General features: G+C 38.4%; 1 protein-coding gene across 1 annotated transcript in view; it reads left to right on the top strand.

Moving 5' to 3' along the window:
- Positions 1–4880: 4880 nt before the first annotated feature.
- LOC140160221 (uncharacterized) overlaps positions 4881–17956 on the top strand; it is a 53323-nt gene continuing 40247 nt past the window's right edge. The window contains exons 1-4 of the mRNA XM_072183498.1: positions 4881–5011; positions 9408–9588; positions 12341–12417; positions 13193–13259. Of these exons, the coding sequence (XP_072039599.1) occupies positions 9465–9588; positions 12341–12417; positions 13193–13259 (268 nt within the window). The 5' untranslated portion in view covers positions 4881–5011; positions 9408–9464. The remainder of the gene's footprint in view (positions 5012–9407; positions 9589–12340; positions 12418–13192; positions 13260–17956) is intronic.

Raw genomic sequence — 17956 nt, 5'->3', positions numbered from 1 at the left:
TGCTAATAACACCCTCAATAGGGAACTGTCCAAGTAATAGATACACAGCCTCATCCGCAGTACGATCCGGCAAGTGCTGGATTTTCTTAAGCACACCCTTGTGGTATTTGTCTAGCTTGTCCAAGTCAGTTTGTTTGATGATGGTAGTCTCCAGCCCATGAGTGTATCTTGGGATGACAAAGGTAGAAAGCATCTTAGCCGAGAGGAGAGGGTGCACCCCATTGTTGCCGTGCAAGCCTGCACCCATCAGCGAGTATGTTGTCCGCCTTGCAAGCTGAACACGTGCATCAACAAGCTGTGCCTGACCTTTGGTGGTAGATCTCAACAGGCCAAGATGTGTGCACTCAGTGGAAACATTGAGAGGATCATTTCCCAGTTTGAAAGGTTGTGACTCTTGCCAGACGTTGAGGGGAGTTTGAGAATTGTAGATCATGACAGTACTCTTCTCCGGATGGATAATATAACGGTGATCGGAAGCATAATTTGCTGCAACTTGGAGCATGAATTGAAGGTCGGTCATGGACTCTGCACAAGAAGTACATCGTCCGCACAGGTCGGCGCTCCCACATAAATGTCGCCAATCTTAGTGCCTATACTAGAGCTCTCAAGAGTCTTCAGAAGCCCATTGATGAAAATCTTGTAGCAATCAGTGGAAACAACGCTACCCTGTCTGACACCCTGCGTGAGGTTAAAGGCCCTTGAAAGAGTACCATCCCACTTCACTTGACTGGAGGCATCCTGGTAAAGTTCAAATAGCAGTTGCCACAACGATGAATGCAGACCGCAGTAGTACAGCTTGTGCAGCATCGCGTTTTGGTAAACTACATCGAAAGCCTTCCTGGCATCGAGGGAAGCCACAAAGAGCTCCTTTTTGGCGTCTTCAGCTTCAGAGATAATCTCTGACACCAGCAATGCAGCGTTTGCTGAGGAAGCACCCTCGGTAAACCCTCTTTGAAGCTTACTCTGCTCCTGGTCAATCTGAGCACGGAGACGACGTTGCACAACATGCTCCAGTACCTTGCCAATGATGGAGGTGACAGTTATCCCTCTATAGTTGTCTGTGACTCTAGCATCTTTTCCCTTTTTTGGAAAAGGAATCACCATGCCCTTCTTGAAGGCAGCAGGAACATATGAACAGGCAATGATGGAATTAAAGAGAGTAGCTAAGTAGGGGGTGAGCTGATCTTTACCATGGATTATGTGCTCCGCACACAACTCATCAAGGTCAGCTGCTTTCTTTTTGTTCAGCCTTGAAATTGCTTTCCTGACTTCATCATGGGAAATAGGATTGTCATCAGTATCAGGCATCAGCTGGATGATATCTTTAATCGTCTGAACACCATCGTCAATTTCGCTCTTGAAGCTATGATCGAAAGCAGGGTGTTGATGTGGTGTAGCTAATCCCTCAAAGTGATCTGCCCATTCTGAACGGATGTCCTCTGGTTTGGCTAGTAGAACCCCATTGACGAGGAGCTCAGCATTTTTGACAACAGTTTTCCTGTGTGTTCTAATAATGCTGTAAAAAAGTTGGTCATCTTCTGATGAAGCCTGCATGATTTTATTGTACTGGTTCAACTTCCTGATTGCTGCCTCTTTACGTTGCTCGCTACGAAGCTTTGATTTTGCTTCCTTGCATCTAGTCTGCAAAAGGCTCTATCTGTCTCTGTAGTAGCATACTTGTATTGTCTATGGATATCTTTGCTCTCCTTAACCAGTCTGCTAATAGCAGGGGACCAGGGTCTGAGTTTCCGTCCTCTACAGGTGAACGTCTTTGTGGGTACACCATCCTGAGATGCCTTCTTTATAGCACCATTGATGTGGGCTAACATGTTATCAATTTCGTGGGGCTGAGTGAGGGCGAGATCATTCAAGTTAGCTAGCTCATATTGAAGGCTCATATTGTAGCCGGCCTGGTCCATATTCATCCAGTCATACTTTTTGATCGAAACTTTCACAGGGGCATTCTTGGAGACAGTGGAGTGAATATTCCTTACAGTAGCCACGATTGGCGAGTGATCCGATGTGTTACTTGGGAAATCCTTCAACATGTTTACGTTTAGGATAGTGTCCGTTTGCCAGACAAGAGTCAAGAAGTGGTCTATCTTTGAAGATCCCATACCGCCAGCGTGGACGAAAGAGTCACCTGAGTAGTAGTTGGTAGGAGTGCTAAGACCAATATCCATACAAAACCTGTGGAGCATTTGGTCCCGAGAGTGTTTGGGTGCATCTGGACGAGCATTCATATCACCGCAGATGATGATGGTATAATCAGTACAGTACTTGCTGACAATTTCCCATAACGTATCCAAACACTGCGCATACTCTGCACTGGAGTGACCTTTACCACGGCATGGCATATAGGCTGTAACAACACAGAAATTTTCATCTCTTCCTTTCACTGTTAAAACCGCAAACCTTGAGTCTCCGTCCTTATGCTTTGTGACATCACAGTTCCAATCTTGCGGCCAGAAGACCGCCACCCCTCCATGACCTCTAGGTTTATGGCTAGGGTCAATTGGGTCATCATCATCAACACATTTCACAAAGCATGCACAGTTCATGGAGAAATTTGGCTTCAAAGTTAAAGAGCCAATGCTCCTGAACACACACTATGTCATGGGTACGAAGGATCTCGAGTAAACAGATCTTATTAGTTCTTGCATTCTGAATGTTTATTGAGACGATCTTCTGCGACGCTTGGTTTTGGGGCGAGCGCCCTCCAATTTCCAACGGTCTTTGAAGAGGCTTGGCATGTCTAAAAAAGACTGGTCATTCTTGGTTTCACCATCAGAGCCGATCTTAACCGGGGTGACAACTCCCTCATAATCAGAGAAAGCATTTTCACTATGATGAGGTTTCTGAGCATCAGGATGGGTACCATTAATTGTGTCTATTATGGTCTGGCCATCCGCACTGCTGGCACTGCTCTGGCTATACAGTTGGTGTGTTAAAGCAGTCATTTTTGTGTTGTTTTTTGCTATTGGAGTTTCTATACCAGTAAGAATCATCGGCAAGTCGGTACCAGCTGTAGTAAGTCCATAGGAGCTCGACGCAGCCTTGCAGGTTATGTCAGATGCAGATGTACTCGCATCAACTTTACTGCTGCCAGATATAAACACTGGCCCTTCACATGCCGCTCTCTCGACTTCTGCTGTTACCTCTTGTCTGGCGGAAGTTTGTGAAATAGGGTGTGGCTTAGTGTTTAAAACAATTCCATTGCCATTTATCATATCTACCTGGGCATGTGTATTGGTACTCGGACATGTCCTCCCATGTGCTGAAGGAACACCCCTCCTCGTATCTGGAGATGTCGCACCGGCAGCTTCCGCAGTCCGACTTATGTTCAGGGGACCTTGGTTGTAGACGGGGGCATCCCTGTGCAGATGGTTGATTGACTGCTGAGCACTAGGTCTTCCGTGAAAATCAACATGGTGTGGAGCAGTACTGCCATAGGGCTCACGAAACTGCTGGGTCACGCTAGTTTGAGAGCCGTTAGTTTCGTGATGATCCACCCGCAATTGAGGGGCCAGCGGCATTTGGAGCTATTTGGCGAGGTATAGGAGAATTGATATAATTCAAGTTCAGAGACGGTGGTGGAGTTGTTTGTAGCAACCAGGGAGGAGGCATACTCTTTGGATTGAATGAAGACATCGGCAACCCTTGAGACATAGGCAAGTTCCAGCTGGTTTGGAGTAACTTTACCTTGAGCTTCTTCGCTTTGGTAGTATTCAAGAGCTGCTTCTCTAAATGCCTCGTAATATAAGGTGTTAAATTCGTAGACCAAGTTATTTGCCTTTGAGTACGATTTTACATCAAGCCTGTCACAAGCATTGTACTTATTGAGGAGAGCTTTCTTTTTATCTAGAGTGAAGCCTCTTCGTGTTAAGTGCAACCTGGTATTGGATTTGTCAACTTCATATTCATATTTATCATCACAGTTATCAATTCTACTTGCTTCAACAATGTCATCTTTCTTACCCACATGAACTATCTCGTTTCTGTGTACATGTAGGACCATGACTGAAAATGCCTCTGCACAGCAGTGGAGTATACACGGTTAAATAGAGAAGTTCACAAGTTACAGTTTGTCTCAAAAAAACTATGCACTGTTAGGCCTACATCAAGGGGGTTGAAATACAATACACTTCGTCACCACAACAGCTAATCGATAAAAACAAGATGGCGGAACAAGATGGCTGAAATCATCAATGGCGGACGTATGAGCTCGTATGTCGACTAGTATTAAAAATATATCACACACTATCAAAACGGTCGAGAAGTAACATTAAAATGTTAAAATGTTAAAAAGTACAAAGCAGACTTTTGATAAAAAATTGCACTTAGCGGTATCCGCAGCGAGGCAGGTTTCTAGGAGATGCTGGTCCAAGATGGCGTCGTCATCAATCCTTGCTTGACACGAGTACAACTTCGCGGCAGATACAAAAGATACCAAGCACGGCTAAAAACACACAAACCACTTTCCAGCGGCGAAAGAAAAACTTGCAGAACGTAGGCACACGCTGGATATCAGTAAAAGCAGGAGAATATCTACAGCTTAAAAAGTGGCCACACGGCACAGCAGGTTAAAAAATAATTAAAAGGCAACGGGGAGGACAGAGGAGGTCGAGAAAAACACGTCCGTCACTCGTCAACTCAATGCCGTCACAAAAATGCATGAGCATGCCCCGGGAGCATGCCGTCACAAAATTCGTCAACAAAAATGCATGAGCATGCTGGGTCATTAAAATTATAATTGTGCAATTGGCATTGCACAATTTTAAAATTCCCTCGCGGCACTCAATTGCATGCAGCGCGGGAAAATAACTGACAGCTCGTCACCAATCATTACGTAGTAGCGGCTCTGCACGTGAAAGAAGGAATCGATTAACGTTTTGTAAATATCAACTAGAGACCCGGAAGTTGTTTTCTTCGTTGTATGTTTTCCCTTGTTTACCGGAATATTTTTAGATAATGGAACCTACACTTATGATGGTCATTGCATCTCATACAAGTATGTCAAGTGCTATTACAAACCTTGCCTTAGAAAGAGTACATTTTGCATGTTTGAGTGTGTAAGCTTTTATCAACCCATGTCAACCATCAGGATTTCCCATACCGTACGTACACGTAGTGCATGTAGTGTACATTGTTATCGTGCTTTGGTTTACTCATGCGTGAATCACACTATCTGTGTTACGGTTAATAGAAGAGATAATAATGGCGATTATTTTATCTTATGAAACACACAATGATGCAGTGGTGGACGGTGTTGAGTGCCACGATATGGGCTACTAGTACTAAAAAACGAAAAAAACAACAACAACAGAACAACTGTGTTGGACATCCTATTGGAGATTACACAGTAGCTAACAGATGCAGATGCAGTAGCTAACAGATGCAAAACATAAATAATTCAAAATGTATATATGTACAGGTTTAGCAACATGTATTTGTATATGGTCCATTCATCATGTTCATTCCATATGTCATTGTATGATTGTCATTGATTTACACTTCAGACAATGAGACATGTCAGAAAGTTCCTGCAATCTTATATTGGTTCTTAGACTAGTCGTGTGAAAAATGACACGATATGACACTTTAGTTAGCGTGTGCGTGGCAATCGGAGGTGCATTCAAAATCAGTGGTGTAGCGTCATACGGGCACGGGGGCACTTGCCCCCCCCCCAATCAATTGCAAAATTTTGAAAATCCCATAGGAAAATTGCCAAAAACAGCTTGCGCCCCTCCATCAGTCCTGGTGCCCCCATCATGGACATGGTCTGTGCCCCCCAATATGATGACCCACGCACGGCACTGTACAAATTGTAGCAACAACGGGACTGGCATGATCGATTAAAGCCCTGGGTAATTCCCTGTAAAATGTAGGATTTAATTTGGTAAAAATTTGGTATACCGTACTTTAACATGAGAATAAAAGGTATTGTTTTTAGCCGCTGGCGCTGTTGTGCATCTATCGAACGTCTCATATAACACACGACATCATTATTTTTTGCGTAAAACAACAGGGTGAATAATTGAAATATTAATGATGTCACCTGTGTTGTATGAGACTATACTCTATAGATGCTTGACAGCGGCTATCCGCTAAAAACAATATCTTTATTCTCTATCTCTATAACTGCTGAATGGACCATGTGTGTTATGTATTTCCTGTCGTAGTGAATACGTCATGCAGTGCGGGGGTACGGGACCCCTGCCCAATTTTGGGCCTATTCGTGCATTTTTCTCAAAAGTTATAGCGCATTGGGGACAAGTAAGATATGTATATAGGGGCAAGGACTACAACCGCTGCACTGGAAATTTTATTGCAGCACAGACAACAGTTGTGGAGTAACAGTCAAAAATAAGGGAAAATCAATATTTGATCAATAAATCAATAACTACTTTCTTTGAGTTGCTGAATTTTCAGTACAGTAGTTGTAGTCATTGCCCCAATAATATACATATCTTACTTGTCACCAATGTGCTATAATTTTTGAGAAAAATGCAAAAATAGGCACAAAATTGGCCAGGGGTGTAGTACCCCCTTAAGGGTGGGTATCGCCATGGTTTTCCATGTCGCGATACCGGGGCAAAATTTATCAAAATATCGATATTGCGATCAATTTTAAGACTCAAACAAATTGTAGTGCAAGCTTAAAAAATAATGCTACCGGTACATAAAATACTCAAATTACTGGTACGTCATTTAATCTTCTTTCGCTCCTTGCATCACAAGTGCTTCATTATAATTAGAAAGGTAAAATCTGACTACAAACTTTGAATATTATTGCCAAATTGGTGACTTGATTCAGCTTTAATATTTAGGAGTTATTGAGTCTATAGTTTATCGTGGGGTCATTGATGAAACAGTGAGAATTATCGCATCGCGATATTGTCGCCTCGCACGTACCCTTTATACCTATAATTTGTATGCTTTAGTTTACTGGTTCACACTTGGTTTGCATTTGGCCGCGTGTCTTAAGTTGGGAACCTTTTGCGTGACACCGACAAAATTCAAGAAATTTACGCCTTTTTGATTCAAACGTTTGCTTCGCAAGAACTAAACATCTCACCCTATTAAAAGTATACATATTTTTGAAGCTCTTGCTCCAAGGAATTCAAAAATGACATTATTTACTTGATAGGGGTAAGGGTTAAGAAGTTACAAGTACAAATATCGGTGATTTTTCCATAAAAAAGTGTACGACTCAGAAAATTTGGTCCACTGATGAGATACATCCTAGAGTAAAATCTATGCCAGAATTGGATTATTCAAGGTAAGAGCATTCTAAATATGTATAGTTTTACAGGTATCCCTATAAAGGTAATCGTGATACATGAGGATGAAAATTACCTTCATAAAATTTGCTGTAAAAATCGTCACATTGTTATTTCAGCATAACATGTCTAGGAAAATCATGTCCAGAGTGCTTTCTGGTTATACACACATGCTCTCTAGACATCAAAAATACAAGGCATAACTATGAGCTTGTCTAACATGCTTTAATCCTCAGTTTTTACCCATCTTGTTTATCCTAGCTGAATCAAAGTGCAGTCACGATAATGAACACAAAATGTCTTCATGGTCTGCATTTTGAAGAACACAATAATTTGCTTTTTTCTTGCTCTGTGAAAGGTCAATACCAACATAATATTGTACAATATTTTGCTTTGGTACAATGGCTGGTCTTTCATCTACTTTCAAACACCCTTCTCTTGTAGTCACTTGATAATTATGAGAGAAATTCCATAGCCGTGGAGTTGCTGCTTCGTGGCTTGATCTGCAATCAACATTTTTAATGTATGATTATAGTCAGAATGAACAAAAGCTACTTCATTGACTGTAATAATGCCTTCTGATGCAACTTTTAAACAAGTGGTAATCATATGAATCACTTGATGGTTCAATGGCAATTACTGACCTTGGCAATAATGTTTGCCATTTCTTCAGTTTCAATGACACTTTTTTGTTGGTGCTTTAGATGTAGAAGACTTTGGATCTTTGCTGGTGTCTGATTCTGCGAACCTTACAAGCATGAAAATCAGTTTATAAACATGCCATACAATAACATGACAGCTCTCTGACATTCAGTTATCCATCACAGTTAACAAATGCTACAGAGCGGAGCTTCCGAGTGTTTGGAACTGTTATGGGCCATTATTTTTAGTTCTTGACACTGTGTCAACTCTGTTCCTGGACTTAGATAATAGATTATGATAATTGAATTATCAGTTACAAAAAAACAATGTTGCATTTTATTTTTAATATTATTTTAATTAATTGCTTAACAATAACAGCATAAATGAGAGGGAGTATAATGTTTGACCTGTAGGACAATGTAGTTTTTCAAAGTAGTTCATACAATTTCTAATGATCAGACTCGTTTTTGATGGCAAAATTATTTTAGCCTTTGCTAATTAACAACTCGTTAAGTGTCATTAATCTAATAATTTAGAACATTACAGGCCAACAATTTGTTTAATTCTTTATTAATTACTTGCTTCTAAAATACAGCCTTGATGAGGGGTGGATATTTGACTTCTATCACAGTGGTTCAAACTCCCAACACAATTTCTGAATGTCAGAGCTTTTGTCGCATCATCGTTTTACTCTTAATTAGCAGCTCGTTAAGTGTCATTAATCTGTATAATTAAAGTAAAATTCATAAAATATTACAGCAGAACTATTAATAAGTCCATTCAAATACATCTATTAACCACACAATATTAAATTACTAAAAATTTCAAGTGGGTCATAGTTGTACCTATAAAAATTCATTTTTCCCATAGAGATTACATTGTACCGTGTCCGTGATCCTCCCACTTTGCACTTCGTTAACTTATTGGTCCGTAAAATTAATTAGCAATGTCGTATTACTTATCTTTTGGTATCATGTTCAAGCAGAATAAATTAGCTTTCAAATGAATGTAAACTTGAAGGATTATGATGCTGTCTTCATAGTTTAATTAAAGAGAAAAGTTGAAATTTTCAGTCAAAGTGTCACACCTCCCACTTTTCCAGGGTCCCAAGTCAAGACACACGGCCATTTGTACCCATCTCAACCCATTGACTTTATGTTATGATCCAGTTGACCTGGCAACGATCGATTTTGACTTCACACTGCGACGGCGAATTAAGTTATTTAAAATCATCAAGAACATCAAAAATCTAGGCGATGTAGATGATTATTTTAAATAATCCAAAACAACGTTAAATTGTCCAAGATTAATCAAATTTTAAAAAAAATGTATTTAAATCAGTGATGATTTTAAAACTTCTGTTAAAATCACTCCAAGTCATATAGGTACAGGTGGAGCAGGGCTGTAGGCTACTTTTCAGTGATTCCTGGTCAATGACATGTTTAACAAGTCTCATTGACTCAATATTTTGCCCATTTGTAGATCCATTTCTGACCTTCCTCTGAGAACTGAGTAGATGGTCTTTGATGAAGGATTAAAATGCCACGCAAAAAGAAAAAAGCAGTTGACAGTTCAGCCAGCAAGGTGTTGAGTTCTACAGTTGGTGTTGGTTCTCATCACCTTGGCAACGTACCCCCACCTCAAGCATGGCATAAACCTGGAGGTAAGTTTGCATAGACCTTAGGCCAGAAAAAAATTGTTTGATTGTCCATATAGATCACTTCCAAGGGGTTGGGTCGGTCAGTTTGATTTTTGTTTGTTTTTTTAAAGGTCATAGCCAAAACATGTTTGCCTAATAGCTTTAACAAATTGCCCAAATGTGAATTGGGATGATTCACTACTGTATACCACTTCATTCATGTTTTTAAAACAGTTCAGAAGTGTGAAGAAACTTTCTGGAATTTCCAAAATTAGGGTCAGTATTCTTTTATAAATACAGAAAAACATCAAAAAACACCCCTTTTTCCAGATTTTCCAGATTAGGGTCAGTCAGAACTTCTTTTTTTTGCCTTACATTCAGACTGTCATTTTTGAGGAGCTCAAAATAGGGTAAAGGTACCATATTGCTTTTTTCCAAAGGGGGAATTAAGTTATTTTTTACAATTATAAACCACAATAAAACATTGAACATTAGCACTGGTACTGTTTGGTAGCTTCAGTGCTCCAAATGATTTCATTATCATTGTCTATATTAATTAATTAATTTCCATACTTAGAGCACACAATAAAAGACCCATTTTTATCCCTGAAAAAATATCTTGAATTGACTATAGGGAATGTGGAACAGTTTTGTACAATTTTCAGAGTATTGTAAAGGGACTGATACTTAAGTTTAGAGAAAAAATGCAAATATTTGACCAAAAATGCGAGATGGCAACTTCAAAATGCGGGAAAAAAGCAAAATTCATGCGAAATGTATGCCCCAAAATTAGTGGAATTTTTTTTTTTTAAAGCCCTCTTTTGAGTTGACTCAATTTATCTATGTGTATTGCATGAACAGACCTGATGCCGGAGGGGCCAAAAATACAAATACTCGTAAATCAGCTTAAAAGGTCAATATACTGAATGATTTGTGTAGTAAATAAAGAATATCAGTTGTAATGTTGTAAGCATCCGCGTGAATTGACTTTCAAAAATGACCCTAAGCTAGGATGTCGAAAATTTGTCAAACTAACCCTAAACAAGGATTTTACTCAAATAAAAACACCCTAAGCGAGGAATGTGTTTGAAATTTACCCCTAAACAAGGACAGACAATATAAAAACACCATAAGTGAGGAAATGGTTTGAAATTTTCCCCCTATTCATTGCGTGTGTCGGTAGAGTGCCATTCAGTGACAGTGATGCTATCGGTAAGCTTAAAACTGGTGCTGTTGAAGTCGGCTCCGATTTTTAAAAAATCTGGTTAGCAAAATTGCTCAGAAACAACTCTTTTGTGCCGAATAACTTGAAAAATTATGTCACCACTATGTCCATTAATTGGGTAATTTTAAAAACCTACCCTAAGCGAGGATCATCCTTAAAAAAACACCCCTTCTTTTAGTAAAATGAGTGTTTTGAGACCCTAATCGCGGATCCGCGCAGATCCTCGTTTTGCTTTTCAAAACCACCCTAAATCCGCGTTTTCTTTCACGCGGATGCTTACAACTTTCATATATGAGTGATCCCCCCGGGGGATGTGCCAGAAAATGGATCGTTTTTGCAAACTCAGGCTGGAAAATCGGGTCAAACTTTAAGGTTGTCGAATTCTGTATATATATGTCACAGAAACAGTTTTCGTGGTAGAAATTAATAATTTTAAAGTGAGAAAAGCACAAAAAAGATTCACGGCGAGAAATACGAGATTGCGTTTTCTCTCTAATCCTACTGATACTGTATTAATATTGCACATTGTACACAAGTATACAGAAGAGATAGTAAAATAATAATACTCAGTATTGTGTCGTTTGAAACATTATTTTTTATTTCTGAAATATTGCAAAATGTTCAAAAATGTTTTTTCTTTTCTTTTCTGAGGGGAAAATTAGAGTCATTATTCAATTAGCACAAAATTTTCCAAAATTAAAGTACATGTAGGTCTGGTCATGTTACTCAATTCAACAACTTGTTTAAGATGTCACTTGCTCCTGTAATTCTCATCGAAATAGTTGAAATTTATTTGACTAGTTGCTTTTTACTTACATTGCATCATAATGATAAAAATAACATACTGTACTACATCTATGACATCATAATTCATGTGCATGTAAGTTAATTTATTTATGATGGATTCAATTTCACCTGGTATATTCACATGTGACTGATAATGGATCATACCTACTGGGATAGCAGAAAATTTTAATGAGGTTTTTATTTTTACTGTTAATTTCAAAACCACAAATATAAAAACCAGGGAAAATATTTGTAACCCATATGATAGGCTTCAATTTGTACAATATGCTTGAAAACACAAATTCAAACAAATCGCAAAGCTGTTAAAATCACGAAAATATTAACACCGCTAATATATATATCTCATAGTAATATGAATTTTAACAGTATCTAGGGATGTGCTGTCACTGAGTGTTAAAAGCATACATGTGACACACAAAACAGGCATTACGGTACAAACAATTTTGACACAGAAAATAATATGCTAATCAACAGGTGAGTGCAATATTCATATATTCATCATTTTTGGTGAAATTGAGTTGTTTTATGGATTATTAAAATATAGGTAAATGTGCACATTTTCAGCTATTTTCAAGTCTTAAAAGCAATGAATTCAATAATTAAAAAGAACGACCAATAAATAAGTTTTAAGTAAACAAATTGAAACACACACACAAAATTCTAGCAAAGAACCACTAAATCCAAGTGAAATACTGAAATGAAATGGGACCTGACATTCTTTAATGGTTGGTTATATAATTACAGATACCTTGGGTCAAGCTGGAGCCATCCCAGGGGAGCTAGGGGAAGATGCAAAGATGAAGGAATTGCGTTATCTCCAGGTAAGCTTATTGCTCAGAATACCTAACTTTGTTTACGAGGGCTATTTTGAGAACAGATTCTGTCAATAGTATCCCTTGTGTGTACTCTCTGCTATCAGATGACAGATATTTTTCTTTTGGCTATTTTGTGAAATTTAAGGGGAAATTGCCTTTAAATCCTCCGTGTATTTTGAGTCATGATGTGAAGTGATAAAACATTGTATCATATTTGAGATTGAGGCTTCCATGTTTTACACCTACTTTTGCTTTTTAAGAGTTCCCCCAGTGATTAATGATAACTGTTTCCACTGGGTTCTATTCTTTAAAGATACACTCATCATATACACATACACTACAGTCAGTCTACTCTGAAGTACAAAGTACTGACGCGGACACACACATTGTACCGACTTTGAAGGCACGCATACCTGCAGTAGAGATGCAGCACGGCGCACTGTTTACTCGCTGTATACGTGTGCGTTGTCACTTTGTACCAAAAAAAATGTACTTCAGAGTGGACAAACTGTACAAGGTTCCTATTGGAGCCGCCTGCACAGGTACACCGTCGCCAAGGTACTTGGTTGGTACTGTGCAGTACTGCAGTACCAGTGCAGTACTACTGCTGGTGTGTCCTGTGTAGTAGCAGCATTGGTACTATGTATGTACTTTGTGTGCACCAGTCCGGTACCTTGGCGATGGTGTACCTATGCAGGTGGCTGCAATAAGAATCTTGGCGTGTATGTTTTCACAATGGCAGTGCAGGTGATTTATAACAGATAAATTTGATTTGTTTCAGGACATGTTTGACAAGAAGTTGGACCCAGTAGTAGTACACATGATAATGGAGGATAGCGACTACAAAGGTGGGATATAATTGCCAAGCGTATCATATTCAACCCAATTAGTGCCCTACCCTTACTAGTGCCCCCTACCCTTACTAGCGCCCCTATTAACTTTTCTAACTTGTATATATTCGCTGGCAAAGTAATTTAAGGTCCAATACGGTAGGTTTTTTTTTTTTTAATGAATGGACCTTATTTGTTAAGTTGCCCAAGGAATGAATGAAATAAATTACACAGAAAAAGGAGGGGGAAAATATGACATGAAATGGGAGTAATATCCCTGGGTGGGGTAGGATGGGGGTAAATGTACTTTCTTTTGTATTGTGGTATTTCTTATACAGCAGCATGGTTCAATACAATTAAACTGGTTTTGCAGCAGGTTGTGTTTGATATTTACATTGATTTGATATTAATATGACTGCAACCTGTTGCAAATTCAATTGGTGTGACCTGTTTGTGTTGACCTGCAGTATTTCTTGTGTATTGCAGTAGAAATAGGAAATTGCAAAATTTAACAGCAAATTTTAACATGACACATTACAAATAACATTAAAAGTCAAGTATGAATGGCCCTTAAAGTATACATGTATCAGGTATAATCAAAAGAATATAATATTCTGAGCTCCTCAAATTGGATCATATCAACTTTCACCAGGAAGGGATCCTCTAAATTAGTTGCCAGGATAAATTATCTTTACATGAATGTTGTATCAGTGGAGAAATGTAAAGATCATTACATGGGTAATGGGCCCTGCACAGTCATCATTGATTTCTGTCAGTTGCATTCAAATCATGATTTCTCACTAAATTTACAATGTGTTGCATTTTCATTACTGTTTGGTATCAAATACATACATACAGCTTCATTGTGCAATGTGTATCATCAAGCTAATATGAAAATTGCATAGCTCATGTTTTGCTATACTAGGAATGGTCGTACGTCTTAAACTAGCCACCCAAAAAAGGTGGCGATGTTACATTTTCCCAAATTCAACTCAAATTAAATGATGATATATCTGCTAAGCAAGAAGTTATTGTCATGCTTGTGGTCTCATTTTATTGCTAAATAAAATGCACTTTTAACCCTGTATTAAGAATTCCATTAGCCTTTTTAATACTGACACTGTGCTTCATAGAATTCAGGGTGGCGGAGGTGGGGGGTGTGGAGGTGGGGGATGTGGTACACACAAACTCTATGGGATTGATATTTTTAGTGCATAATCTGCTTCTGTAAAGGCTGTAAATTGGATTTTGACTCTATTTAACATCCTCGTTTAGTTGCCGAGCAGGCATTGACGAGTACTTGCGTAGAAGTAGAAGTAAAAGATTCATGACCTTATAGCTCAATAATTCTACTAATTGTTTTTCATCATTTATGATTGTTTAGTCTAGAAAATACAAACTTTTCCATACAAAACTACCCGTTTTCATATTAAACACTGTAGTAAGTAATGCGGATGTCTTCAAAATCTAAAAGTTACTGTAAAATTTTAATTACTTATCCTACCATAGTCAAAGTATAGATTTTCTGAAATTTGATGAGGAATCTAAATATGGATTTTCTGTATGGGTTAGGGGCAAAATGTTTCAGTTCAAAATATGTTGAATTGTAAAAAATTCTAACATACTTTGGGACACCCTGTATTCCAAGATTACCAAACAGCTGTGATTTTGGTTTCTTCCAAAGTCAGTGGGCTCCCCCATCCTCGAACCAAATGAATCTTGTTTACTTCCAGTTTATTACTGCAAGTTGGTAATAAGCAATGCATTAAGTAACCCATTTTTTATCCGAATCTTTTTTATTCCACCCTGTATAACTTGAAGGTCACCCTGTATAATGAGTTGAAATGTGCATATGTGAATTGCTTATGCCTTCAGCTTTCCAAAAATGTTTAGGGTTGCTAATTCTGGAGATAATCTAATTAGAAACTTGATCGGTGTGAAAATTCACAATATTTGTGATGTAACGCTAAGGGTGGCAAGTTCAGGACACATGGCCGAATGTCAATTGATGAACACAGCTTTCAAGAGCTGTATTCGATCCAACCGCGATTGTATATTTTGTATTTCAAACTAAAGTTGTTGGTTTTAAACTTCCGTGGTCGGGGTACGCGCTGGTGAATTGCGATCGCGTAAAAGTGACAAAGCCGCCTAATACGCGACGAACGGACAACCAATGGGTCAACCGACTTGTTGTCAAGTGCGTTGATCAGCCAATCAGCGTGATTGCTTATCTTTTCTGTGTGTACGCGATACGCACAGGCACGACCACAGAAGTTTTAAAAAGACAACTTTATTACACGAGAGCACGACCTTGGATACAATACTAACTAATCATGAGTGCGTTGGCATGGTTGGATTTACTTTCACATTACGCACGCACAGTCGCACATGCTGGCATACACCACATAGAGTACATACAAAATCGTCAGGGTCTGTCAGTCTGTGTTCATTCAATTGAAATTTCCACCATACTAGAGTTGGGCGACTATCACTTTTTTCCTAGTCGACTAGTCGGCAGCAAATAGTCGCGACTACGACTATAGTCGCGACTATCTGTGGTTAAAATTGGACTGAAAAATCGGGTGAAAGATTGGTGGCAATTTAGTATTTATAATGCATGATTACAGGACCTGTGATTGCCGGCATCGCATCACAGTTTGCTACACAAACCAGCACTGTTGCGATACAAATTGCTACACTGTATCGCACGTTTGCAATGCAAATATTTGACTGTAAAATGCTGTAATATAGGCCTAACTTTTCTGTTCAATTAAATTCACTTGCCACTTTCCAGCAACAGCACAAGAAACTTCATATAATTTCTCAAACCTTCAATATTCCAATAGCGATCTTTGTTCGTTTCCATGTTTTTGCTGTGCATGAAAATATGTAAACATGCGATGCGGCAGTGCATATTTTCCATGGTATGCTCATGAGCGTGTTGCATCGTGCATGTACGATTAACTTTCACCTCCGACCTCACGTCACCTGACCTCATCTAGACTACTGCATTTGTCGCTACAGGGTGGCATTGCAACATTACGACTGTTTGTCAGCTAATTTGTTTATTTTCCTGTTGCTTTCTAAATATTCTGTTACCACAATAAGCATAGCTTTTTGAAATTATGTGAAAAGTACTTCTAATCTAATAATATTTTCCTAAATTTTCCCTTTTGGAAAACACTTCTCGGAAGTTCTCGCTGTTTCTTTCCAAAGTTAAAGTAATCTCATACCTTCAGTAGTTGGTACAAACACCCAACCTGGGTCTGTACATGTACGCTATGACGCTGCTACACCTGTTATCGCTGCATAAATTATAATCATAATGACAGTTCGACAGTTCTAAGTAATTTGAGTTTTTTGACGGCTTTTATCTTGTGGGAAAGTAGTTCGACAACAAGTCAATAACACCAATTTAATGATGATTTATGGACTTTATGATTACTTGTTGGTTAGTGTTAGACAATGACTAACATTTTTTCACATTTTCGCAGTTTATAGGTTAGTATTTGGTTGGTTTTGGTGCGAATAACTAGCACTTTTAAAGTAATTTTTTAACACAAAAATATACTTGCATTAGTCGACTTTTGGTTTTCAATAGTCGTAGTCGCGACTATCAGTAATAGTCGCGACTAATAACGACTATTGGCGACTTAGTCGCCCAACTCTACACCATACCACCTCAAATCGATTTATTTTTTTACTGTCAACTCTCCTTTGCCATATACAATTACCCAAGTCATTTATTGTAATTTATTCATTACCTCGCTGGACTGGATTTGAACCTGTGACCCCTGGATATTTAGCCAGCTCTAACTAGCTGAGCTATCAAGGAAATAAACCAGTGTGACATCACAGTGTTTTAGTAATACATTATACATCAGGTCAAGACTTCAAATCACATTAGTATTGAAGGGTTTTATGATCCCTTTTATTTTATTCTGAAAAGCAAAAATGCAATTGCATAATCGTGAAAGTCAATTAAGTTAATTGGGCATAGCATTTGAGCCCAAACTAGTAAAGAAACCAAGTAAAGTGTTATTAGCTGATATTACTGATTCCACTCCATACAACATTGTTGCTATCACCCCTTTTATTTTTTTATCTGAAAAGTAAAATTGGGGTGTTTTTTTTAGTCTGTAGATTCAAATCACACATCTCCTACTTTCCTAGCAACATGCATTACATGTATGTATTTTGATTAATTTTAGCAAATTCATATCATTAACCTTGCGTATTGTGGCTGTATGTGCAGAAAATGTTAACCTTATGCAAAAAAATGTAAACCCCTTACTTTTTTTGTTGATATCTCCCACATACTTTGACAAATTTCAATGGGACTTGGACATAATGATCCATGGGAACATGTGTTATGTCAAAAGGTATGAGGTCAAAGGTCATCTTATGTCATTTGAGGTCATTTTACAAATATGTTTATTTAGTTTTATTTTATTTTATTTTATTTTTTTCGAACCAAGAAAGCCTGAAATCCTCCTTCTGATTCCTTCACATTTTGCACACTGTATTTGCTAATCTGCTTGTTAATCAGCATTGTAACAATGTTTAGTAAACACCCAGCCGAGGGTCTTAGTGGACAGTTGGCTACAGGAATGTGCAGCAGATTCAGTGCACCATTTTCAGATTGTTTTTTTTTAATCCAATGTTTTTTTTCCAGAATTTGGCAAGTTTACCTTAATTTTGAACTCAAATAACCA

The sequence above is a fragment of the Amphiura filiformis genome, chromosome 9 (assembly GCF_039555335.1).
Source record: "Amphiura filiformis chromosome 9, Afil_fr2py, whole genome shotgun sequence".
Classification (NCBI taxonomy): Eukaryota; Metazoa; Echinodermata; class Ophiuroidea; order Amphilepidida; family Amphiuridae; genus Amphiura; species Amphiura filiformis.
The sequence above is the reverse complement of the archived record's forward strand: the minus strand, read 5'-3'. Positions and strand labels throughout refer to the sequence as shown.